The 26,609-nt window shown below is 44.2% G+C and overlaps 1 protein-coding gene across 22 annotated transcripts in view; it reads right to left on the reverse strand.

Moving 5' to 3' along the window:
- The window catches only part of RALGPS1 (Ral GEF with PH domain and SH3 binding motif 1), a 331,729-nt gene that overhangs the window by 219,315 nt on the left and 85,805 nt on the right, over positions 1 to 26,609 (reverse strand). For all 22 annotated transcript variants that reach the window (XM_067743274.1, XM_067743273.1, XM_067743271.1 and 19 more), the window contains one exon: positions 15,280 to 15,330. In XM_067743274.1, coding sequence (XP_067599375.1) covers positions 15,280 to 15,330 — 51 coding nt within the window. The remainder of the gene's footprint in view (positions 1 to 15,279; positions 15,331 to 26,609) is intronic.

Here is a 26,609-nt window from a genome sequence, read left to right on the forward strand (position 1 = left end):
TCAACACCCGTTTATGATAAAAACCCTGCAGAAAGTAGGCATAGAGGGAACTTTCCTCAACATAATAAAGACCATATATGACAAACCCACAGCCAACATCGTCCTCAATGGTGAAAAACTGAAAGCATTTCCACTAAGATCAGGAACAAGACAAGGTTGCCCACTCTCACCACTCTTATTCAACATAGTTTTGGAAGTTTTAGCCACAGCAATCAGAGAAGAAAAGGAAATAAAAGGAATCCAAATCGGAAAAGAAGAAGTAAAGCTGTCACTGTTTGCAGATGACATGATACTATACATACAGAACCCTAAAGATGCTACCAGAAAACTACTAGAGCTAATCAATGAATTTGGTAAAGTAGCAGGATACAAAATTAATGCACAGAAATCTCTGGCATTCCTATACACTAAGGATGAAAAATCTGAAAGTGAAATCAAGAAAACAATCCCATTTACCATTGCAACAAAAAGAATAAAATACCTAGGAATAAACCTACCTAAGGAGACAAAAGACCTGTATGCAGAAAATTATAAGACACTGATGAAAGAAATTAAAAATGATACAAATAGATGGAGAGATATACCATGTTCTTGGATTGGAAGAATCAACATTGTGAAAATGACTCTACTACCCAAAGCAATCTACAGATTCAATGCAATCCCTATCAAACTACCACTGGCATTTTTCACAGAACTAGAACAAAAAATCTCACAATTTGTATGGAAACACAAAAGACCCCGAATAGCCAAAGCAATTTTGAGAACGAAAAATGGAGCTGGAGGAATCAGGCTTCCTGACTTCAGACTATACTACAAAGCTACAGTAATCAAGACAGTATGGTACTGGCACAAAAACAGAAATATAGATCAATGGAACAGGATAGAAAGCCCAGAGATAAACCCACGCACATATGGTCACCTTATCTTTGACAAAGGAGGCAGAAATGTACAGTGGAGAAAGGACAGCCTATTCAATAAGTGGTGCTGGGAAAACTGGACAGCTACATGTAAAAGTATGAGATTAGATCACTCCCTAACACCATACACAAAAATAAGCTCAAAATGGATTAAAGACCTAAATGTAAGGCCAGAAACTATCAAACTCTTAGAGGAAAACATAGGCAGAACACTCTATGACATAAATCACAGCAAGATCCTTTTTGACCCACCTCCTAGAGAAATGGAAATAAAAACAAAAGTAAACAAATGGGACCTAATGAAACTTAAAAGCTTTTGCGCAGCAAAGGAAACCATAAAGAAGACCAAAAGACAACCCTCAGAATGGGAGAAAATATTTGCAAATGAAGCAACTGACAAAGGATTAATCTCCAAAATTTATAAGCAGCTCATGCAGCTTAATAACAAAAGAACAAACAACCCAATCCAAAAATGGGCAGAAGACCTAAATAGACATTTCTCCAAAGAAGATATACAGAGTGCCAACAAACACATGAAAGAATGCTCAACATCACTAATCATTAGAGAAATGCAAATCAAAACGACAATGAGATATCATCTCACACCAGTCAGAATGGCCATCATCAAAAAATCTAGAAACAATAAATGCTGGAGAGGGTGTGGAGAAAAGGGAACCCTCTTACACTGTTGGTGGGAATGTAAATTGATACAGCCACTATGGAGAACAGTATGGAGGTTCCTTAAAAAGCTACAAATAGAACTACCATATGACCCAGCAATCCCACTACTGGGCATATACCCTGAGAAAACCATAATTCAAAAAGAGTCATGTACCAAAATGTTCATTGCAGCTCTATTTACAATAGCCCAGAGATGGAAACAACCTAAGTGTCCATCATCGGATGAATGGATAAAGAAGATGTGGCACATATATACAATGGAATATTACTCAGCCATAAAAAGAGACGAAATTGAGCTATTTGTAATGAGGTGGATAGACCTAGAGTCTGTCATACAGAGTGAAGTAAGTCAGAAAGAGAGAGACAAATACCGTATGCTAACACATATATATGGAATTTAAGAAAAAAAAAAAATGTCATGAAAAACCTAGGGGTGAAACAGGAATAAAGACACAGACTTACTAGAGAATGGACTTGAGGCTATGGGGAGGGGGAAGGGTAAACGGTGACAAAGCAATAAAGAGGCATGGACATGTATACACTACCAAACGTAAGGTAGATAGCTAGTGGGAAGCAGCCGCATAGCACAGGGAGATCAGCTCGGTGCTGTGTGACCGCCTGGAGGGGTGGGATAGGGAGGGTGGGAGGGAGGGTGACGCAAGCGGGAAGAGATATGGGAACATATGTATATATATAACTGATTCATTTTGTTGTGAAGCTGAAACTAACATACCATTGTAAAGCAATTATGCTCCAATAAAGATGTTTAAAAAAAATAATAATAATAATAATTTCAAACCATACAAAGTATGTTCTCTAAACACAATGGAATTAGAAATCAATAGCATAAAATACCTAGAAAATCCCCAAATACTTAGAAACTAAGTAACACATTTTTAATAATTCACAGATCAAAAAGAAATCAAAAGGAAAATTAGAAAACATTTTGAACTGAATGAAGGTAGAAGTCCAAAATACCAAAATGTGTGGGATAAAGCTAAAGCAATGCTTAAAAAGAAATTTATAGCACCAGATGCCTACATTAGAAATGAAGAAAGGTCTCAAATCATTGACCTCAGCTTCCACTTTAAGAAGCTAGAAGAGTGAATTAAACCCAAAGTAAGCAGAAGAAAGGAAATTTTTTTTAAAAAAATATGAACAGAAATCAATGAATTACCAAACATAAAAGCAACAGAAAAAACTAATGGAAGCAAATGCTCTTTTTCTGAGATCAATAAAATTGATAACCTTAGCCAGACTGATCAGAAAAAAGGAGACACAAATTATCAATACCAGGAATGAGGAAGTGGAAATGATTACAGATCCTATAGATATTAAAAGGGTAAGGGAATATTATGAACAACTTCATGGGAATAAATTTAACAACTTAGACAAAACAGACAAACTCATTGAAAAACACAACCAAAGCTCACTAAAAAAAAGAAATATACTACATGAATACTCTACATCTATTAGAGAAATTGAATTCATAGTTAAAAACCATTCCACAATAATCTAGCAATTGCACTCCATGGTATTTACCCAAAGGGGATGAAAACTTATACCTACACATAAAAAAACTGCATTTGGATGTTTATAGCAGCTTTATTCATAATTGCCAAAACTTGGAAGCAACCAAGATGTCTCTCAGTAAGACAGGTGAATGGATAAACTGTGGTACATCCAGACGATCGAATATTATTCAGTGCTAAAATGAAATGTTAATCAAGCCATGAAAAGACATGGAAGAGGCTTAAATGCATATTACTAAGTGAAAGAAGGCCATAAAACTGTACGATTCCAACTCTATGACGGGCTGGAAAAGGCAAAGCTATGGAGACACTGAAAAGGTCAGTGGTTGCCAAGGGGGAGAGAGAGGGATGAATAGAGAAAGGATTTTTAGGGCAGGGAAACTATTCTGTATGATACTATAATGGTGGATACATGTCATTATGCATTTGTCAAAACCCATAAAATGTACAAGGGTTCACCAAGAGTGAACCCTAATGTAAACTATGGATGTTGGGTAATAATGATGTGTCAAGTAGGTTCATCGATGAAATGAATGTACCACTCTGATGGGGATGTTGATAGTGGAAAAAACGGTCGGGGGTCGGGGTGGGGACAAGGGGTATATGGGAACACTCTCTAATTTCTGCTCAGTTTTGCTGTGAGCTAAAACTGCTCTTAAAAGTAGTCTATTTAAAAGGAAAAAACAAAAACCTTTCCACAAAGAAAATTCCAGGTCCAGGTGGCTCTACGGATGAAATCTACCAAATATTTACAAAAGAAATCATACCAATTCTACCAATAAACTCTTCTGGAAAATTGAAAAGGAAAGAATGCTTCCTAACTTGTTTTATGAGGTCAGTATTACACCAGAAATACATTAAAACCAGATATTTAAAAAACTGATATTCAAACCAGAAAAAGACATTTCAAGGAAAGAAAAATACAGACCAGTATTCCTCATCATGAACACAGATGCAAAAATTCTTAGCAAAATTTTAGCAAATCAAATCCAACAATATACAAAAACGATTCTACATCATGACCAAGTGGGGTTTATCACAGGAATGCATTCAAAAAATCCATCATGTAATTCTCCTTAGCAACAGACTGAAAAAAAAAAACCCAACATATGATTATCTCAATAGATGTAGGAAAAACATTTGATAAAACCCAATATCCATTCCAGACAAAAATTCTCAGCAAATTGGGATTAGGAGGGAACACCCTCAATCTGATAAAAGCCACGTATAAAAAACCTAGAGCTTACAGCTAATATCATACTTAAAAATGAAAGGCCACTTTTCCTCTAAGACTAGAAACAAGCCAAAGATATCTGCTCTCATCGCTTCTGCTCAACATGGTACTAGAGATTATAGCCAGTTAATAAGACAAGGAAAAGAAATAAAAGCATCTAGTTTAGAAAGAAAGAAACTAAACTGTTGTTATTCACAGAGCTATCATCATCTTGTAGAAAATCCTATAGAATCTACAAAAAAAAGCTCCTAGAATAAGTGAGTTTAGCAAAGTTGTAGGATACAGGTCAATTTACAAAAATCAGTCATATTTCTATAAACTAGTAATGAACAATTGGAATTTAAATAAAATAACATTTACAGCAGCATGGAAAATGAAATACTTAGGAATAAATCTGACAAAAGATGTGTAAGACCTATACACTGAAAAGTATATAGCGTTACTAAAATAACTTAAAGAAGACCTAAATACATGGATGTGCATACTATGTTCATGGTTCCAGGGACGCAGTATTGTAAAGACGCCAATTTTCCCCAGATTGATCTATGGAGTCAACCCAATCACAATCATAGCCTAGCAAGTTTTGTAAAACCTAACAAGCTGATTTGAAAATTCCTATGGAAATGCAAAGGACTAGAATAGCCAAAACCATTTTGAAATAGAAGAACACATTTTAAGGACTTATATTACCTGATTTTAAGAAGACAGCGGTGGGAGTGGAGAGGAGGGAGGGGCTGCAAGGAGCACAAAGAAACTTTCTGGGTGATGGGTATGTTTATTATCTTGATCTGATGATGGTTTCACATGTATATACATACATCCAAACTCATCAAATTATTGGCTTTATTTACGCATGATTTATTATATGTCAATTATGCCTCAATAAAGCTGAAAAAATCTCACTCCATCCTCATGTCCAACTTTTTGAGGTAGTCATATCATCAGCTCCATTTTGCAGACATGTGACTTGAGCCTTGGAGTGATTAAGTGACTTAAGCATGGTCCCAGAGATACAAACCTAGTCCTTCTCACTCCAGAGCCCAGAAAGAAATGCTCTTCTACCTGCCTCTCATTCATCCAACAACTCCTGACAAGTATTGACCCCATAATATGCCACTGTGGTTGGAGTTAGGGAACAGCAGTGACAAAAGGTCCTTCCTCAGAGATTTCGACACACTGCTGAGCCCAGGGCCCTTCTAAGCTTGACTTATTAGCCTGTTGTTGCTTTTCTCCTTATTACATCACTGACCTCTCTCAAAAGAGGAGAAATATCTTGTTGAGTTTCTGCTGTGCACCAGGCTGCCTGCCCACGTGATCTCCTTGAAGCATCACAGCACTGTGAGACGGGTATCATTTCCATTTTACAATTAAGGAAACGAGGCCCAGGGAGGTAAATGAACCTGCCATGATCACACAGCTGGAGAGCAGCGGAGCCAGGCTTCAAATGCAGATCTTCCTGCCTCCGAAGCGTGAGCCTCCCATCCCACCAAACTGCCTGCAATCAGGCAGTTGCTCCTGCAGCAAGAGTCTAAGTGAACCCTGTTTTTCTCGCAGACAGAATCGCAACCAGGAGGCAAGTCCCCATGGACGAAAACAGCTGTTCGCCAAATGTTCTGTTTTGTGTTATTAATTCATTTAAAGGGAAATTTGGTTTCTAAACAGCACTAATGTCATACCCACACTCAAGAAGGGAAAAAAAATGAGTCTGGAAATTGCAGTGTTGGTTTCATTGGATCAAATGTGCTGCTGGCCTATGTCTGCAGCCAGACCCGACTCCTGCCCCAGACGGCTCTCCCCACCCTTCAGGCAGGTCTTTCTCTGGGGCCCAGAGAGGGACTCCAACCTCTGTCTCCATCATGAAGGGAGCTGGGGGAAAGCCCGTTCCCACTTTGTTTTCATTGTGACAAGAAATCCTTACAAAGGATAGAGTGATTACTAGGAAATGAGAAGCAAATAACAAATGCAAACTCAGAGCAGTAACAGATGAGAAAGACAGCTGCTCAGGCTTCTGTTGCTAACTAACATCAACACTGAAACGCTGGAGCCATCCTCCCCAGGTCTCGGCCCAACTGGAGGGCAGCTGGCTCACCCGCTACTACCTGATTCCGTTTTTTTAACGGAGAGGCAGGGTAGCGTAGACGTCAAGAGTATTCAGTGGGACCTTACTATTATTATTATTACTACTACATCCTACATATATTCAACAAATAACATCAGGCACTGTGCTAGGTCACAGGATATGGGGTACTGGCATGATCCCTGCATCCACGGAGTTTATAATCTAGGAGGGAGACAGACTTGAAACACTAATCGTTCAGACTTTCCAAAGTCGTGACATTTCAGCACAGTGGTGAAGAGCACTGTACATGAGCAGTGGTAGATGGTGAGGTGAGAGGGAACCGAGGGGAAACTGCAGCACCCTGAGATCTAAGCTGCTCACTCCATCTCCTGACAGAGGAGGAGGAATCGCCTGTGATGGGGAAGAGGTGGGCATTCCAGGTGGAGAGCACAGCACGGGGGAAGGCAGGGAGACCAGGGAGGCTGCGGGGCAGCATGGAGCGGTGGGCTGCAGCCGGAGGTCTACTGCTGGCCCATCATGCAGAGCCTGGCCAGCTGGGTAAAAGAGGCAGGTCGGCATCCTAGGAGCACTGAACCTCAGAAGGTTCTAGGCAGGACAGGGACACAGTCGGATTTTGGCTTTAGAAAGATGTCTCCGAATACAGAGAGGAGGTTGAGGGGCCAGGATTGAACGTGGGGAAATGTGATCAGAGGAGAGATGGCAGTGGCTTAGGCTAGGCTGGGTCAGTGGAGGGAAATGGTCTGAGAAAATGGCCCAGCATGTGACCTGAAAGAGGGGTTTTAATGATGTCAGCGAAACCGATCTCCTCTTTACAAAAAACTGCCTTGCTGGCAACGTTCTTCCCTTCTCCCAGGGCCAAACGCTGTGATTCCAAGGAGCAGCAAAGACACACAGGGTTTGTCCGACATCCAACACTGACCTCTGCTTTCTGGAATGCCCGCTTCTTCAGAGCAAGCAAATGGCATCCAGACAAAAGGCCAGAGGGTCAGGTTCCTGAACCCACAGGCAGTGTTTTCCTGAACTGCAACGTGTCATGTGGCCCAGAGGAAACCGTGTACTTCAGTGGGGAGTCTTCCATTCCTCGGCAGACCAGCAGATGCGGGTCCAGCCAGGCCCCAAGGACTCAAGCCCTGATTTGGGGAAGGGTGAAAACAAATCTCTCTAGAGTGAGTGCCCCCCAGGGACAAGCGTTCTATCTGGATACCGCCTCCATTTTCCCAAAACATTTCTTAATGAGCTCCCACCGCCTCCTTCTCACCGGATCTGCCCTTTATTTATTTTTGAGGTAACTTTTTTTTTTAACACCTTTATTAGAGTATAATTGTTTTACAATGGAGTGTTAGTTTCTGCTTTATAACAAAGTGAGTCAGCTATACATATATATATCCCCTTTAAATCCCAGGCTCCCTCCAGGGCTGCAGGGAGGAGGGGAGTGAGGATCCAGGATGCATGCCCAACTGGAACACCCCTTGCCTGCCTTCCACTGACACTCAGCACCTGGCCTGTGCCTCAAACCCAAGTGTCAGGTGCTGGTGACACTCTGGTTCCTTCCTTCATGAAGCTCCAGTCTAGGCCTGCAGCCTTCTTCTGAACCATTTCTGGGCCCTTCCATCTCCCCTCCACGTTGCCATCGGTTCCTGAGCCCAGGATGCTCTCGCCTTCAGCTCTGGCTCACAGTTTCCTCCTCCCACCTCTCCCGCCATCGGGGAGGTCTGTACACTGGGTGGTGTCCTCTCAATTCTGGGTCACAATGCACCTCAACCTCCCCCTGGAAAGACTTTCATCCCCCTCCACCTCAGCTACCCACAAGCACAGCCATCACCCCTTCAAGCACAGTGGCCAGAGCGACCCCACCTCTGACCCTGAACTCTGAAATCCTTCTCCTTCCAGGACCTCCTGGCCTCCCTCCCCTGGACAAAACGCTGCCCACCACCCTGCTCGACTTCAGGACACTGGGCTCCCTGGGCCTCCTCCTGCCTCCAGGGCCACTTCCTCTGCCTCCTTCTCTGCCCTCTGCTCTTCCCTCTGCTCCCCACACGCAGAGTGCACCCCTCTGTCTGCTGTGTCTTCTTGCCTCGGCCCTAACAGCAGCCCCCTATTCAGTCTAGGGCCAGGCCCCTCCCCACCATCACTACCACCCTTGCCTCCCCCCACGGCTGCACACTCCCCAAACCGGTCTCCCTGACTGCAGTGGGCTCTGTCTCCGCAGTTAGAATGAACATCCTAAAATACAAATCTGTCCATGTCACTCCCCTTTTGAAACCCCTCCGTGAACCCCCAAGGTTAACAAGCTAAAGCTCTGCCTCCTGACCCCTCTACCCGCCACTCTCTCCTCGAGGCCCTGCCAGCCCCAAATACCTCTTGTCCACTGTCCGTTTACATGTCCGCCCCTCACTCTCACTGGATGGTGCCCATGACCCTCTGCCTCTGTCTCTCCAGCATGTGGCACAGCAGACAGATGAAGAAGTGAATGATGAGTGAAGGTCCGCCTGACTACTGAGAAATCTGGCAGCGGGGATGGAGCAATGTCGGCAGGAACAGCAAGACTGGAAAACACAGGCACATGGAGACACCTTCTACCTCACTGAGTTTGGTACCCACCGCAGTTTGTTTCCATCACACTCGGGCCTGCTGGACACCCATCCACATGCCTCTGAGACCCTGCACACCCCCAGCTGCCAGTCAGCAAGAGAAGGACACACTGACCTCTGGTGAGCACGCCCACATCCCCGGAAGCCATGCCCTTGAGGAACACAGAACCGAGAGAACAATGGACTCACCGGTTTTTCTCCCCAGAAGCCAGGCACTAAAAGTAGTGTGAAACTTTGGTAAATATACTATCTGCCTTTTAAGTGAGTTATTCACTCTGCCTGAAATGCCCTTCCCACTCCCATCCCATTCCTTGAATCAGCCCTCAGATACGATCCCTTTCAGCCTTCAAGGCTCAGTGCCAGTGTCCTGACTTTAAGGCAGAGAGAGTCTTCCCACGCAGTCTTCGCATGGCCCCCAGGTCACCATGGTGTGAGTCTCCATCTAGACTGCAGCCTCCCTGCCATCCACGGAACTAGGGTGTGAACTTGGGTCTGAAGGACTCCAAGTACAGTGCTCTTAACCACTCTGATACTCAGAGCATCACCTCCTCTGGGCCACTGGCTCCCACCCAGGCATCACTGAATGTTCTTTGGAGCATGATCTCATGTCCAAAATGCACAGAACCCTTGGGCTTCCCTGGTGGCACAGTGGTTGAGAGTCCGCCTGCCAATGCAGGGGACATGGGTTCGTGCCCCGGTCTGGGAAGATCCCACATGCCACGGAGCAGCTGGGCCCGTGAGCCATGGCCGCTGGGCCTGCGCGTCCGGAGCCTGTGCTCCGCAGCGGGAGAGGCCACAACAGTGAGAAGCCCGCGTACCGCACAAAAAAACAAAAACAAAATGCACAGAACCCAGACTTCCCTCATGGCACTGTGGTTAAGAATCCGCCTGCCAATGCAGAGGACATGGATTCGATCCCTGGTCTGGGAAGATCCCACATGCCGTGGAGCAACTAAGCCCGTGCACCACAACTACTGAGCCTGCACTCTAGAACCCGCGAGCCACAACTATTGAGCCCAAACACCGCAACTACTGAGCCCACATGCCACAACAACTGATGCCCACGCACCTAGAGCCCGTGCTCCACAACAAGAAAAGCAACTGCAATGAGAAGCCCACGCACCACAATGAAGAGTAGCCCCCGCTCGCCACAATTAGAGAAAGTCTGCATGCAGCAATGAAGACCCAATGCAGCCAAATAAATAATTAATTAATTGATTTTTAAAAAATGCAGCAGGGCTGGTTCCATCCCTGGTCAGGGCACTAGATCCCACACGCATGCCGCAATTGAGAGTGTGCATGCCACAAATTCGGAGCCTGCCTGCTGCAACTAAGACCGGTGCACCAAATAAATAAATAAAAATAAATATTTAAAAAATGCACAGAACCTGTTCAAAATATGCACCGGTGAGAAATTACAGCCACAAGTTACTGGGAACTTAGCATACGCAGGCATTGCCCTGAGTTCTTACACGCCCATTGTAAGGTGAAAACTATGGTTCCCCCATTTTACACTTGAGAAAATTGAAGCATAAGGAGAATGAGTAACTTGTCCACAGTCCAAGCTAGGAAGGGTGAAGCTGGGACTGCACCCTGCCTTGCCAGACTGAGCCCATGCTCTCCAGCACACCGGGCAGCACCAGTGGGCCTAGCAGCTGGGCTTGGATAGAAAGTGGGCTGAGTCAAGCACAGAGCGTGCACATTTTAAGCACATTCTAAGAACAGCAGTTCCCCCTTGATGCTCCATGTTAAAACTAATGACAAAAACAATTCCAACATTCAAACTGGTCTCTGAGAAACTGCTGGGCCTTCAATTCCACAGGCTGGGAGGTGGGCATGATGACAGACAGATTTGGTAGGTGAGGCTGGGGAGAAAATTGCCACCCTGAAAATGTACCCTCTCCCAAGGCTGCTGCCACCAGGACCCCTCAGAAAGTCCTCCTTCACAATGCAGCCCCCACCCCGAGCCATGGCAGCCAGGAACCCACCCAGCCCTGCAACCCAATCCACCACGGTGGGGATAGGGTTCTAGGCCACAGCTAGTAAGTTAAACACAGCTGTGAGCTATTATGCTACAAAGTTGTATCTGCCTTAACTCGCCAGTTTTTGATAAAATTGGTCACTTGTTGGAGTCACTGGGGAACCGGGCAGTTATGGTTCCATATTTGCTAACTTTCATTTTCCTTGCTCTCTGCCAATCCTCAACTCACCATCTGCCTGGCTTCCTCTAAGCCCTGGGCCGATGCTCTTGCAGTCCCCCTTGCAGAAATGAGCAGAAGCCACAGTTCTACCCTCAGTTATCAACAGCAGTTGGAAATCTGAATCTTCAAAGACTGAGCTCACCAGAAAAAACCCTTGCTTTCGGGGAAGTGGTTACACCGCAAAACAGGCAACCGGGTAATCACGTCCCCTTACTTGGTACGCCCTCCTTGGCAATGTGCCTAAACTTGGTCAGATAATGTTCTGCTACAGTGCTTCTCCTCTCATTCAGTCATTCAGTCACTCTTCACTCATTCAACACATATTAACTGAGTATCTACTGTGTTCCAGGCACTGGGATTACAACAGGGTCTCTCAGGATGCAGCCCTTCAGAACCAAGTGAGCATAAACTCCTTCTCTGCCCTGGTGCTTCCAAAGACCTTTAGGAGAAGCCAAGGAGGGAGGCCCACCTGCATGTGTAAGTGGTAGGAGGGAGAGAAGAAAAGAAACTAAAGACAAACAGAACTGCAAAGAAATGCTCAAATTTAACTAGTAGTCTGCTGGTTAATAGTAATACTGATGTTATTTTAAAACTATTATACATATATATCATGGGGTAATACAAAAAAGTCATTATTTATTGTTGTTAGAAACCAGAATTGTCAGTGTAAAAGAAAACATATAAAAACCAAGGGAATTAAGTTAACAATCCTGGAATGTTAGATTTGAATCCTGGAATGGAAGATGGAAAGATGAACATTGTATTGGTCGTGTTTCCACATGATAAAGTGGTATAACGAACAATCCTGAAATCTCAGAGGCTCACAATGACAACATTTATTTCATGCTCATCGGTCAGGCGAGTGACTGCAGTTCAGCTAATCTTTGCTGGGTTGGCTGGGCTGTGCCAGGTTAGGCTGGAATTCAGGCTTTGGGTCGGGGTCAGGTCATCTTTAATGTTATTTGGGGACTTGGGCTAAATGCACAATAGCTATGGGTCCCTCACAGAGAGCGGAGGTTCCGAGATGGCTGGTGAAGCTTCCTGCCTCTTACTGGCTCAACTCACCACTTGCATCCCATCACTTGTGCCCAAGTCACGGGCCAGGCACAAAGTCCATGGGGTGAGGAAATATACACCACCCACAGGGGCGTCATGACAAGGATGAGGAGGGAAGGAAGGATTGTGGAGAAATAATACTACCTACCCAATCATGAACTCATGACTTTTCCTTTTAAAAAATAAATATTTCCTAGCCCCGTCCACCAAAAAGGCCTAAAAGCAGTGGCAATCCAGTAGCAATGAACATCCTCTCACCCAGACTGCAGGTTTCTAAATACTACCCTCCACTAAAAGGAACCAGGACTCCTGAGGGAATGCCTGATTCCAGGTCTTCAGCAGGAAATTAGCATACCTTGTTGTATCAAAGAGCAAGGAAGCTATCAAAAAATAATGGGATCATGTTAAAAGGATACAGGAGATGACATGAAAGGGCTCCCATTGGTTAGAGGCAGGGTAATTTATGCATCAAAAAGAATAGTGACTACAACTGACTGAAATGGATTCCCAGCCCCACTCTAACCCTATGGAATCAGAATCTCCAAGGATAAAGCCTAGGCATCTGGATTTTTTTTTTTTTACGGAACTCCTCAAGTGATTCTGATGCACAGTCAGGGCTGAAAGGCGCAGGCTTCCTGATCTTCTGGGAGTCCAGACCACTCACAATGCCCATCTTGCTCTCACGTGCTGGCCTCTGCTTCCTGGAAAGTCTCGTCTACATCAAACGCACAAGTGTCCCTTATACATGTGCTTCCGACGCCGGGGTGGTCCAGCCATAACGTGGCAGACATCATCAAGGGGAAAAGTTGCAGTTTTCAGTCTGCTAACAGCAATAACAAGAGCAGGAAAGCTGGGACAGCTCCCAGGGTGCTCCTTTTAACCACAATTTTGACAATGACATAAGAGTAATAAACTCTTCCGTCTTTAGCTAACATATCATAGATCTAAGACATAAAAGTTTAGGGTCTCTCCAGATACCTCGAAGCAGTTCATTCTTAATCCTCACTCTGCAGCAGAATCACCTGGTAAGCTTCTATACAAAACACAGCTGACTGTGTTCTAGACTCTAACCCAGAGACTCAGATTCCACGGTCTAGGGTGGAGTCCAGGCACCCCGTGTCTCTAAGGCTGCCCAGGTGATTCTGACGTGCAGCCACGATTGAGAACCACAGCTCCAAGCTGGTCTTGAAAGCAAAACATCTCCACCTTAATGTCTTGTGACAACTTGAAACGAGATATGCCCTGAAAGAGGCACCTTCCGAACTGCAGTGCCCTGGGAAAAGTCTCGGTCTGCCCCTCCTTGTGCCTCTGAAGAATTCCCCATCCCTTCCCTCCTGCAGTCAGCCCAAACAGCCACCCCAGCCTCCCTGGGCTCACAGCAGGCTGGGCTGTCCTCCTTGATGCTCAGGACAAAGAATAAAGATCCAAGCGTCTAAACTGCTCCAGATCAAAGCTAAGCAGAGCCGGGTTCAGCTGAGAACTAAGGCAGCCATCGCACAACTACTTCCCCAAGAGGCTCCAACATGTAGTGTGTTGGGCTGTCTTCTGTTTTTGTTTTTGTTTTTAATTAGAAAGAATGTGTAATCCCACATTAGAAGAAAATAGAAAAAGACTGAAGTCAGCCAGTTCAAAAAAGCAAACATAGTTCTGCCCCCAAAACCTAATGAATACAACACACACACACAAACACACACACACACACACACACCGAAATACAAATCACTGCCACGTCTTCACACAAATGCTGAGTGCAGCTAGCAATACTAGTTTCCCCCTAATGTGTGGTGGGTTGGATGCCAGCTCTAGGAAGGCCTGGATCCTTTGTCTGGCTTTGTATTAAAATATGCTGTTCTTCTCAAAGTCTGTAAGAAGAAGGGCATCATGTTAAGAGTGGTGTTCTGGAATTCACACCATAGTTTTGACATATCCACCACCCACACCCCTCTTCTCTGAAATCTGCACCCCACTCACAAGGTTGGGTCCTCTCAGCTGTTCTCGGTCATCTTGGCCACCTACTCCTGACCTGAGTCTCTGAACCAGCACCGGACACGGGTCTCAGTGGGGCTGGACTAAGATTTGCTGGTTCAGGTGTGGAAGGTGGCTTCCACAGCATCACGTAAATATGGGCCCTTCGGGGAGGCCAGGTTGGACCACAGGGGCAGACAGGACAGAGGGCAGGAGAGAGAGGAGAGGGGAAAGCAGAGGAGAGGGAAAAGCAGAGGAGAGGCAGGGAGCAGGGAGAGGGCTTGTGTCCTGCTCGGCTCTTCAGGCTGCCTGAACTCCATGCCACAGGTTCTGAAAGTGCCCCCTTTATGCTTGTAACAAATTCTTCTTCTGCCTATTCAGCTACTCGAAATGGATTTCTATTACTTGATAAGAAAACCAGAATCCTGTCTAAAATAACTGTAAAGCCTCGTTATCAACTGCTAAACATTTCCAGGGATTTTTTTTCGAAGACTAAAATCAACTTTTTTTCTCTTTATTGAATATGCTGTTTCTAAAAATATATGTATGCTTTTAACATGAATTTGTATGTGTTTTGTTGCGGCAACTGGCTTCAAAATCAGAAACAAGGCAACCATCAGCATTTGGTATCAACAGAAAGAAGGCTCTCTAGGAGATGTTCTCTCCCATCTCTGTCTCAACAGTGAGCATCTCCAGAAGAGGTGGCCTGGGCAAAGGAATCAGTGTGGCCAGGCCTGACTCAGGTGTGAAGGCGGTAGGCACCGACTGCCCACAGCCCTGCCAGAGGGGGCCAAATGCAGTGATATCCTCTGGAGAACCTAAACACCTGACTCAAAGAGTGAGCACCTCTGAGAATGGAAAGCTCCTGGATGCTCTCTTTAATGGGGGCTTAAATCAATAACGTGAGTTTATAGAGACTTCAAGAGAGAAACCGGGAAACTGAGTCAGTCTAACATGGCCGACTAAATCCTCCCCTCCCAGCCCCAGCATTAGTAGCAGAGTGTAAAGAACAAGGTACAGACCTCTGGCTGGATGGCTTTAAACACGGGTATGTCCATTAATGTGATCTGGCTCTGCAACAAAAGAGAATCGGGGTTAGAAAATACTGGAAACCAAAAACAGCTGTCATGTGACTTTGAAACTATACAGAGTAATAAAGTAATAAAGTTGTAATAAAGTACGACACTCAGAAGTCATACTTTCCCCCTTGAAATAAAAATCAAGATAGAGTAAAAAATTGGGTAAATTTTGAAAATGCCTCGCCCATCCCTTCCCTCTTCATAAATCTTGATCTACCCTTCCTCCTCGAACATGAGATGAACTTCCAATTTAAGAATTGAGGGACTTCCCTGGTGGTCCAGTGGGTAAGACTCCACATTCCCAATGCAGGGGGCCCGGGTTCACTCCCTGGTCGGGGAACTAGATCCCGCATGCATGCCGCAGCTAAGAAGTCCGCATGCCACAACTAAAAGATCTCGCGTGCCGCAACTAAGTAAGACACAGCGCAGCCAAAATAAATTAATTAATTAATTTTAAAAAAAGAATTGATAATAGTAGTTTGGAGGGTGGGAGTGAAAGTAAGGGGAACATTTTAAGTTTGGGTATTTTCGTTCTATTTGACTTTTTGTTTCAAGTATGAATTACTTTTACAATTTTTAAAAGTTGCAGACACCATATTATAAGTTAGCATGCTAAACAGAGACACTATCTATTACTGTAAATTTTTTTTTTTAAATTGTGGCTTATAGAAAGTGTACGTTTCTTCTGAAGTCTAAGCCTCCTCTAAATTATATGGTAAAGCGCTATTCAAGATGCGCCCACAGACCAGTGCTGGACCGTGAACTGTTTATTCCACCAGCCCACAATGAGACAATTACGGAATTTGAGAGCAAGCGTTTGGCGACTTTTATAGCAATCCCCATGACATTTTTATTGTATTTTTTTAAAGTATCAGTCATTAACTGATGGGAAAGGAAAAAACTGGTCCTTTATCACAGCTAGCTTGAGAAGCACTAGTTCTGTCAATAGGGAAAACACACAACCAGTTAAAAATCTGTTCCCATTGCTAGAAGCTCATCAGGTGACAGTAAGAGAAAGTGTCATTGCTGACAGCTTTGCAGGCCAAGGCATGGACTGGGCTGACTTCACATGACCTATACCTATCTCCATATGTCACATGGGATGCCAGGAACCAGTTAACAGATGCTTCTGTGACAGGCCAAGGAAAGGAGAGATGAGCGCTTCTGGATGCCCACTAATGAGAGAAGACACCTGTCCATTGTATACAGGGCATCTGGGAGGACATGATGCACTGAACAGACATGGGCTCTGGAATCCACAGGGCTTGGGCATAACTTAATAGCAATATTCTCTTTGACACATGACTTCAACCTCTCCCAGTTTCAGCTGCCACATGTAGAATATGGTGACAATAATCCCTATCTAATAGGATCATTGTGAGAATTCAAGGCAAGAGGTACAGAACGCCTGGCACCTAATAGATGCCCTCTCTGTATATGTATATGTGTACATATATGTGTGTGTACACATACAGGTGCCAGGCGTTCTGTACCTCTTGTCTTGCATTTTCACAAAGATCATACACATGTTTACATATCATAATTTTTTTGGCAAAAGAGGAGTCACATAGATGGGCTTGTGTATTGGCATATGAACTTATGGTTCCTGCCCAATACATGAGCTAGGAAATAAGGGACCATTAATTTGTTTGAACATCCGTGCTTCAAAGTTGCTCTAAAAAATACTTAAAGGAGGGCTTCCCTGGTGGTGCAGTGGTTGGGAGTCCGCCTGCCGATGCAGGGGACACAGGTTCATGCCCTGGTCCGGGAAGATCCCACATGCCACGGAGCGGCTGGGCCCACTAAGCCTGCGCGTCTGGAGCCTGTGCTCTGCAATGGGAGAGGCCACAACAGTGAGAGGCCCACGTACCACAAAAAAAAAAAAAAAAAAAAAACACTTAAAGGAGGCTGTTACATCAAGTCAGCAAATACTGTCATGAGAAAAAATCTCGTGTCAAGAATACATTGGAGAAAAATGGCAACACACATGGCATGTCAGCTGTAACCACAATCCAGGGCTTAGGTGCAGAATTGTGGTCACCTCTTGGCACAATTTAAAGGTGGTCCAAGATCACTGGATTTCTGGGAAACACAGGATGCAGGCCAAAGCATACCATCTCCAGGGCTGAGGAGGAGACGGAAATAAGGAGGCGGCTTCATCCCTCCAAGGGGCTGGTGCTCATCATGGGCACTGAGGTGAAATGCCTCCACTAACGGAAGCTCAGCAGAGACGTGGATGGCACCAGGGAGTCTGAGCTCTTCCACCTCTGGGTCCACCCACCTGTGGCAAGCAGGCCCTGGACGTCAGCACAACATGAGTGGTTACTATGTGCTGAAGCCCGCGGGCTTGTGTGTCTGGCCCAGAGCTACAGGGCCCTAAGCTCCGTCCCAGGCAGTGCAAATAGACTGGCATTTCTCCTGCCAGACCCATGGAGATTGTTAGCGAAGTGCTCCTCACACGTGGATTAATTCTGCCATCCTGGGGAACAGAAAGGCCTTGTGAAAACAGGAGATTTCAGCTGAGAGCTCACAGGGCCTTGGAAATCTCTCCCGCAGTTCAAGTTAACTCCCAATCCGGAAGAACCGGCAGGATGCTTGTAATGTCCCTTAGGAAAAGAACCAAAAGTCTGCTAATATGAAAATGAGAAAACTTCCTTTCCATCCTGCCATCAGTTCTAGGGTTTGCTACTGAATTTCCAAATGATGTATTAAAATAGTGACTTTATTTATTTATTTATTTATTTTTGCGGTACACGGGCTTCTTACTGTTGTGGCCTCTCCCGTTGCGGAGCACAGGCTCAGAAGCCATGGCTCACGGGCCCAGCCGCTCCGCAGCATGTAGGATCCTCCCGGACCGGGGCACAAACCCGTGTCCCCTGCATTGGCAGGCGGACTCTCAACCACTGTGCCACCAGGGAAGCCCTAAAATAGCGACTTTACACTTCATAGTTTTTTGGATGGTCCGAGTTTCAAATATTCTGATTCCCACTCAGACCATAAATCAGAAAATGTGTTCAGGTATTTTATTCAAGACAAACCACAACAGAGGACACGAGACTGAAAATAGAATGGTTGGTCCCAAACACACAATCAGAGGGTTTTCAGAAGAATCTCTCCTATTTCTATCTTCTCGATTCTGGCCAAAAAAGATGCAGTGTCCAGAGTAAGAATACATAGATAGATAATCATCAGATTATAAATTTCATGTCATTTTACTACAAAGCCAAACACACGTAGAAAAGGTTGCTGATGAGCAATCCTTCTCCAGAAGTTGGAGGCAGGCAGTTTTACCAAAAAGGAGGATGTGGGTAGGAGTGGGAACCGAAGGGCGAGGTCAGGTCCTGCCCCTTTCACAGCTGGCTCCCAGGCTCCTAGGGGTGTGGCACAGCCTCAACAGAAACACAAGACAATGAGGCCCTCGTGGTTCCTGCCATGGTGAGGGCACGTGCCTGTGATGAGGACACTCAGGAACAAGTCTCTTATGGCTTCTCCTTATTTTCGAAAATAAAGCCTTAATACGGGCTATCCAATTAAGCTAGTCACCTGGCAATGCCTTCCTTCACCTTAACCCCTTCTCCCACCTCCTCCCTCCTAGCCCAGGGCCCCCTACAAATCCATGATTTTTAAGGAAATGGCCAATCTCCACATATTACAGAACATTTCTGTAGAGATGAAGCTTTCAGAATGGAGGGACCTAGTGGATCACGTCACAATACAGCCCTACAGAAAAAGAGGAGGTGGCTTTATGTGGATAAATGACAGCAAATTAGCCAAAAAGAAAACAAACTGGTTTTTGCATATGTTGAATGTAGTGTTTTTCCCCCTAACAGTGGCTGACTAAATCCCCTCTTCCCAGCCACAACCTTATAGTATAAGGCTCTCCCCGAGTCCAAATATACAAAGAAAGCTGTTGGCAAATCAGTGGTATGTCTTATAATAGAAGATATCTTTCAATTTGCATTTAGATCAATCCAAATGAGCCCCAGGAGGGCTCACGGAACAAAAAGTAATCAGCTCCAAAGATACATTCCTGCTTCTACTCCCAGAGCTGCTGTGTCTGACAATTTTAGAATCATAGTCAAGGAAAACAAATTAAAGAGGAAGACACCATTTGTGGTCCATCAGTGCCATCACAACTAATGGGACTATGAGTTGCTCAGTTCTTTTTGGAAAGTAATCTGGCAGTAACCCATAAAAAAAAAGTTCTTAACATTTTATTTTTTAATGTCAACCTTATAAAAAATTTGCGAGAATAATATGATAAACTCTGTAACCTTTCACCTAGCTTCATTATTAACATTTGGCCTCATTTCCTGTATTTTTATGTATATAATTATATACAAATATATCTATAAAATTATACACACACACACACACACATTTTTTCTGAACCATTTGAGAGTAAAATAGAGATATTATGACTTTCACCTCTTAATCCTTCAGCATTTTATTTCCCAAGAACAAGATGATCCTCTTACATAACGATAAAATTATTATACTTAGGAAATTTATCATTGGTACAACCGTATTATCTAATATACAGTCCACATTCAAAATTTGCTAATTATCCCAATACTGCCTTTTACAGCGAGTTTTTCTTCATCCAGGATCAGGCACGATGTTTAGATATTATCTCCTAAAAATTGAAATGAGCATACTATTGACACAGCAATACCAATTCGTACAGCAAGAAAAGCACAGGCACATAAGAAGATTAGAGACAGAGATCTACATTTAGGTACAGAGACGCATACAGATGTTTACTGAACAATTATTTGTAGTAGAAAAAATCTGGAAGCAATCTAGAAGGCCATCAAAAAAGGAACTTGTTGAAAAAAAGTATGGTACATGCAGACTCTGGAATATTATGCAGCTATTAAAAATAGAGAGTTAAATCTATACATATTGATCTAGAAGAATGTCCATGATCTGCTGATGACAAAGACAAGTTCCTGCTTTGCTTTGTGCTCTGCTTCCAGCCACTGGGGAGAAGGACTGAGGTCTAGCTGCAGAGCACCCCACTAAAACTATAAGGACCTTTGAAATTATCTTAACCCTTTTGACCATAAAATGACACACATTAACAGGAAACCACATTAAACAAATGCAATGGTTTGATGACTTAATTATAAGACGAACACCTTATAACCGTCATCCAGGTCAAGAAACAGCCACCCCAATCGATGGCAGAATGGACCCCAGAAATGTGGTATATACACACAATGGAGTATTATTTGACCTTAAAAAGAAAGGAAATTCTGACACATGCAACAACATAGATGAACCTCAAGGACATTATGCCAAGTGAAATAAGCCAGTTACAAAAAGACAAACAAACACTGTATGGTTCCACTTATATGAGATACCTGGAGTAGTCAGATTCATAGAGACAGAAAGTAAATGGTGTGGGCTGGGGGGAGTGGAGAGTTGTTTAATGGGCACAGAGTTTCGGGTCTGCAAGATGAAAACAGCTCTGAAGACTGGTTGCACAGTAGTGTGAGTGTACTTAACACAACTGAACTGTACATTTTAAATGGTTAAGATGGTAATTTTTGTGTTACATATAGTTCACCACAATTAAGAAAAAAAAAAGAGTTCCTCCATGTGCCTTGTCCCAATCACAAGTCCCTCCCTCCTGTCAAAAGTAACCACTATCTTGACTTTCGTCAAGTTTCTCTATAATTTTATCACCCAAGTAGTTTACCAAGACTATATCTTGGTATTGACCATTCTGGGTTGCCCTGGCATGACCAAGAACTTGCATTGAGTGCCAAGATTTATTTATTGGATCAATGGAATGTCACATACAAGGGGGAAATCTAGTTCAGAGTTCGGTCATCCTCCTTGTCATTGGAATGCTAGAATTCCTCAACTGAGTTATGAACTTGGTGGGGGGGGGTTCCAGCCAAGATGGAGTAACAGTATATTCTTTCAATATGTAGGTTTGAATCTTTTTTTATTTTGTGAACATCTTCTTAAATTATAGTTTAAGTATTTGTTCAGTTTCCTTGCCTTTTATTCTCCTCTTTCAGGGATTTACATTATTTGTATGTTGGATCTTCTTTGCTTATCATTAATATTTGTCACTTTTTTTAATGAATTTCTTTCTTTTTTTTTTTTTTTCCTGCGGTACATGGGCCTCTCACTGTTGTGGCCCCTCCCGTTGCAAAGCACAGGCTCCGGACGCGCAGGCTCAGCAGCCATGGCTCACGGGCCTAGCCGCTCCGCGGCATGTGGGATCTTCCCAGACCGGGGCACGAACCCGTGTCCCCTGCATCGGCAGGCGGTCTCTCAACCACTGTGCCACCAGAGAAGCCCCCAATTTATTTCTTTTTTTATGGCTGCGTTGGGTCTTTGTTGTTGCATGCAGGCTTTCTCTAGTTGTAGCAAGCGGGGGTTACTCTTCGTTGTGGTGCATGGGCTTCTCACTGCAGCGTCTTCTCTTTGTTGCAAGGCACAGGCTCTAGGCGCACAGGCTTCAGTAGTTGTGGCATGTGGGCTCAGTTGTTGTGGCTCATGGGCTCTAGAGCCGGGCTCTAGATTGCAGGCTCAGTAGTTGTGGCGCACGGGGTTAGCTGCTCCACGGCATGTGGGAATCTTTCCGGATCAGGGCTCGAACCCGTGTCCCCTTCATTGACAGGTGGATTCTTAACCACTGCACCACCAGGGAAGTCCTAGCACTTTTTTCAAAGTCTTATTATCTCTTTCTTCATTTATTTTGATCTTAAAATTTTTCCTCCCTTAAGGCATTTTTTGTTATGTTTATCTATTCTTGTGTTCCTTCTACTTCAACATTCATTTCCAAAATAACTTTTATTTTCAATGCTTTCCTAACTCTGCCACCTCATTTCTGAGATCTTTCTATTTCAGACTTATGTTGTTCATGTCTTACAGTGTGATCTTAATATTTTCTCTTAGCTTATTTTGAAATAGAAAGGTTATAGTTTTTATCTGTTTTTTTTTTTTAATCTGTTTTAAGGCATGTCTTTCTGGCATGCTTTCGTTATCTACAGCATTCTGTCCTTACTCTTTTTTTCTTATAATAACTTTGAAAGACTTGATATCAATAATTTTCTGTTGCTTATTTTTATGTAAAATTAGCTTTCCTAATTTTCTAGAGGGGAACATGGTTCAGGGTAGCTTTTCTAACTTCATATAGCTCTTCTTTTGGTTACTTTCATGTAGTGTTCAACAACATGCAGTTGCTTTTTGAGATTTCACACACACACACACACACACACACATTTACTTAGACCTCCTTTTTCCTTAACTTTCCCTATCCTGATCATTTTCAGTCCACTCCCATACTGAATTTCTCTCTGAATGGAGCCTTCTTCTGGAAGTGAGTCCTGGTTGGTTGGTCTCAAGAGCTCATAGGGCTAGTCCACAGATCTCTTCCACCCATCCATTATCTGAGTGGTCAAAATTCCTGTCAATTTCAGTTGCTATTCTCACATTAATCTGCCGAACTTTCCAGTGAATTCCTGATGGAAATTCTGCGGTTCTCCTATTCTCTGGTCTGTCAAATGCCCCAATACTTACTTCTGCTTTCTCTTATACTGAAGCTGATACTCTGCAGGTCTTTTTGATACTGGTGGAGTGTCCACAGCCATTTGTATTTTGGGTTTGATAGGGATAACTTGACACCTAATTTTATTGTAAATATTTCTCATGGGTTTCAGGGTTTGCTATCTAGTTGTTCTGGATGTTTTTACATGGGGATTCAGGGAGAATAAAGAACTATGCTGCCGCCACCGCCATCTTCCCAGAATCACTCAAATGATTTTTTTATTGGACTCTTGTGTCTGGCTTTTTCCTTTCTTTCATATTATTAGACAGGAAACTAAAATACCAGGTGGTCTGGTTCAGTTCCAACACCTGGCAGCTCCAATACTTCCCCAAAGACCAAAGACCCCAGGGGACCTGGCTTCACATCTAAGCTGAAGACACGCTGGCTCTGGCAGGAGCAGCCAAGTGTTAGTGCTGCACCCTCAGAGCCTTCACTGCCCTTCCCTAGAGTCTTCCCAGACTGGGCTGGGCTGAGCAACACTCTAGGGCTGAGACTAGAAAACCAGGCCCAAAATCTCACCAAGGGGTCTGGCTGGACAATGATGTTCTAGGCGCAGCCTAACTCTCTGCCTTTCCACATGGGGAACAACTATAAAGGGATTTTTAAACCTCATTATTGCTTCATTCCTTTCACAAAGCTAAAAAACACAGCTCAAAAATACAACAAGCAGGGCTTCCCTGGTGGCTCAGTGGTTAAGAACCTGCCTGCCAACGCAGTGGACACTGGTTCGAGCCCTGTTCCGGGAAGATCCTACATGCCACAGAGCAACGAAGCCCGTGCACCACAACTACTGAGCCTGCGTGCTGCAACTACTGAAGCCTGCACGCCTAGAGCCCATGCTCCACAACAAATAGAAGCTACTGCAATGAGAAGCCCGCGCACCGCAACAAAGAGTAGCTCCCGCTCGCTGCAACTAGAGAAAACCCGCGCACAGCAACGCAGACCCAACGCAGCCTAAATAAATAAATAAATACTACAAGCAGACAAAAGCAAATAGAATATAGAAACTAAGCCAGCAAGGTCCATGATGTCTTCTACAGGAGAGAGATGCACTATAGTTTTGTGCCTGAGAGGACAGACTAGCACTATGCTGTCTAATACAGTGGTCACTAGCCTCACGCGGCTATTGAGGATCTGAAATGTCGCCAGCGCTCTTAAGTTTAGAAGACTACATTGAGTTTTGAAGATTTAGTGTGAAAAAAGAATGCAAAGTATCTCAACAATTTCATGTTGTTTACAGGTTGAAATGATAATATTTTAGATACAGCAAGTTAAATAAAAAATATTTTTAAAGTAATTTCACCTTTTTTAATGTGGCTACTAAAAATTTTTTAATTGCATATGTGGCTCAGATTGTATTTCTACTCGTCTAGAATGTCAGAAGCCCTGGTTTTAAAGCCCAGACAGATAATGCCACTTACTATCTGTGTGAAGAGGTGATTTTCCTCTCTATACTGGTGACAGTATACTGGGAATAATAAATATGCCTAATTTGTAAGGCTGTGGTGAAAAGTACATTAGATTAATGCATGTAAAACATTTAGCACAAGACCTAGACAAAGTAGGTGTTCAAAAGTGGGAGCTGCCGGGCTTCCCTGGTGGCGCAGTGGTTGAGAGTCTGCCTGCCGATGCAGGGGACGCGGGTTCGTGCCCCGATCTGGGAGGATCCCACGTGCCGCGGAGCGGCTAGGCCCGTGAGCCATGGCCGCTGGGCCTGCGCGTCCGGAGCCTGTGCTCCGCAGCGGGAGAGGCCATAGCAGTGAGAGGCCCGCGTACCACAAAAAAAAAAAAAAAAAAAAAGGGGGAGCTGCCCTTGTTATCACCATCCAGCATTAGGGGAATAATCAGGAGATGAAGGTTTCAGACCTGGCTCTGCCCACATCTGGCTATATGATCCAGGTTAAAAAGAAAACAATCTCTTAGATCCTTAGTTTCTTTCTTAGAAAATCGGGAGCTAATAATCTGCCTCATCAGGTTGTTCTGAGGACTGAATTCTTCTAGTCAACGTGTGCTATGAGGGAGGCACTATTCCGGGCAATGGGGAAAGAGCCGTGAAAGAGATAAAGTTCCTGTCCTTCAGGAGTTTGCATTCTAGTGGAGGAGCCAGACCATACAAAACACTATTACAGAATGTAATGTAGGGCAGTCATTAGAGATATGAAGAAAACAGAGCAGGGTCAGGGAAGCGTGTGATGTACAGATGCTACTTTAGCCCGTGAAATTCCTGTCTAGGGCTGACATCTGAACAGAGACTGGGAGACATGTGGGAAAGAGCCATTAGGACAGAAGGAAGAAGCAGCACAGGACCCTGAGGCAGGGGGATGCCAGGTGAGTCTGGGGAAGAAAGAGGCAGCTGGCGTGTAGCTGGGGAGCAAGGAGATGGGGCAGGAGAGGAGGCTTGGCCAGACCACGGGGCCCTGGAGGCTCACGAGGAATTCCGGATCTCATTCTAGTATAAGGGAGCCCCTAAAGAGTTTTACACTGGTTTTAAAAGGATCCCTCAGACACACTGAGGGAGGTGACATATGTGCCAGGCTCAGCATGGCCTGGCACAAAGTAAACGTGGGAGCAAGCGATGGCAGAGCAAAGAGATGGGGCCCACTTAGCTCCACAGACCCCTGGAGGGCACCAAACCTGTTACAGCAAGGGGACTGGGAAAAAGTGGGCATGGCCGGAAATAATTCCGTGGTTCTGCAGAGAAATGCAGCCCTGGGCAGCGCTTGCAATCAGGTCACCCCAGAGCTGACGTCCTCCCTCCACCCTCAAAGTGCACCAGGAAGAAACCAGGTCATGGCAAAACGAGGAGCCAAGCCTGCTCCTCCACAACAAAGAAGCACAGGGTCCGACCAGCAGCAACACACTGGCTGAAGGAAAAACAATTCTTTTTAATTTATAATTACAGAATTTGTTCAAATAATATTGTCTATCATTGTAGAAAACAGTCATTGTAAAAATATAGAGAGTAAAAATAAACAAAAAGAAGAAAAATTAAATTCCAATTATTTAGAATCCTACAACCAGAAACTACAGTAAATAATATGTTTGGCTATATAGGTATCCACGTATTTAAGAATATGTAAACATCGGATCTAGACCTCTTCTTATGCAAATATAAATATGTAGGTGTTGTGCATGCTTTTTAAAAATGGCACTATTCTCTGTAAGTTGTGATGTAACCCAGCGGTCCCCAACCTTTTTGGCACCAGAGACCGGTTTCGTGGAAGACAATTTTTCCACCAGGTGGGGAGGAGCGGACGGTTCAGGCGGCAATGCGAGCGATGGGCAGCGGCAGATGAAGCTTCGCTCGCTCGCCCGCCGCTCACCTCCTGCTGTGCGGCCCGCTTCCTAACAGGCCGCGGACCAGTACCGGTCCTCAGCCCAGGGGTTGGGGACCCCTGCTGTAACCTGTTCCTTTCACTTACTATTCATATATATTGTGTACGCCTTCCAAGGTAGTTAAATTCCTAGATAGACAGCTTCCTGTTTTTTTAATCCTTCCAAGTTATTTATTATTTTGCTTTCATATAATTATATTATACATTCCTTCCTTAATTCTTTTTTTAATTTTGATCTTTATAGCAATGCAACAAGTACTAAAATTAATTTTGTAATGCATCTGTAACCAGATAGGTACAAAGGTTTTTCTGCTCCAACAATTTTTCCAAACCAGGTACTACAATACACCTACTGAAAATATTTGTGG

Source organism: Pseudorca crassidens, chromosome 7, assembly GCF_039906515.1.
Source record: "Pseudorca crassidens isolate mPseCra1 chromosome 7, mPseCra1.hap1, whole genome shotgun sequence".
In the NCBI taxonomy this organism is placed as follows: domain Eukaryota; kingdom Metazoa; phylum Chordata; class Mammalia; order Artiodactyla; family Delphinidae; genus Pseudorca; species Pseudorca crassidens.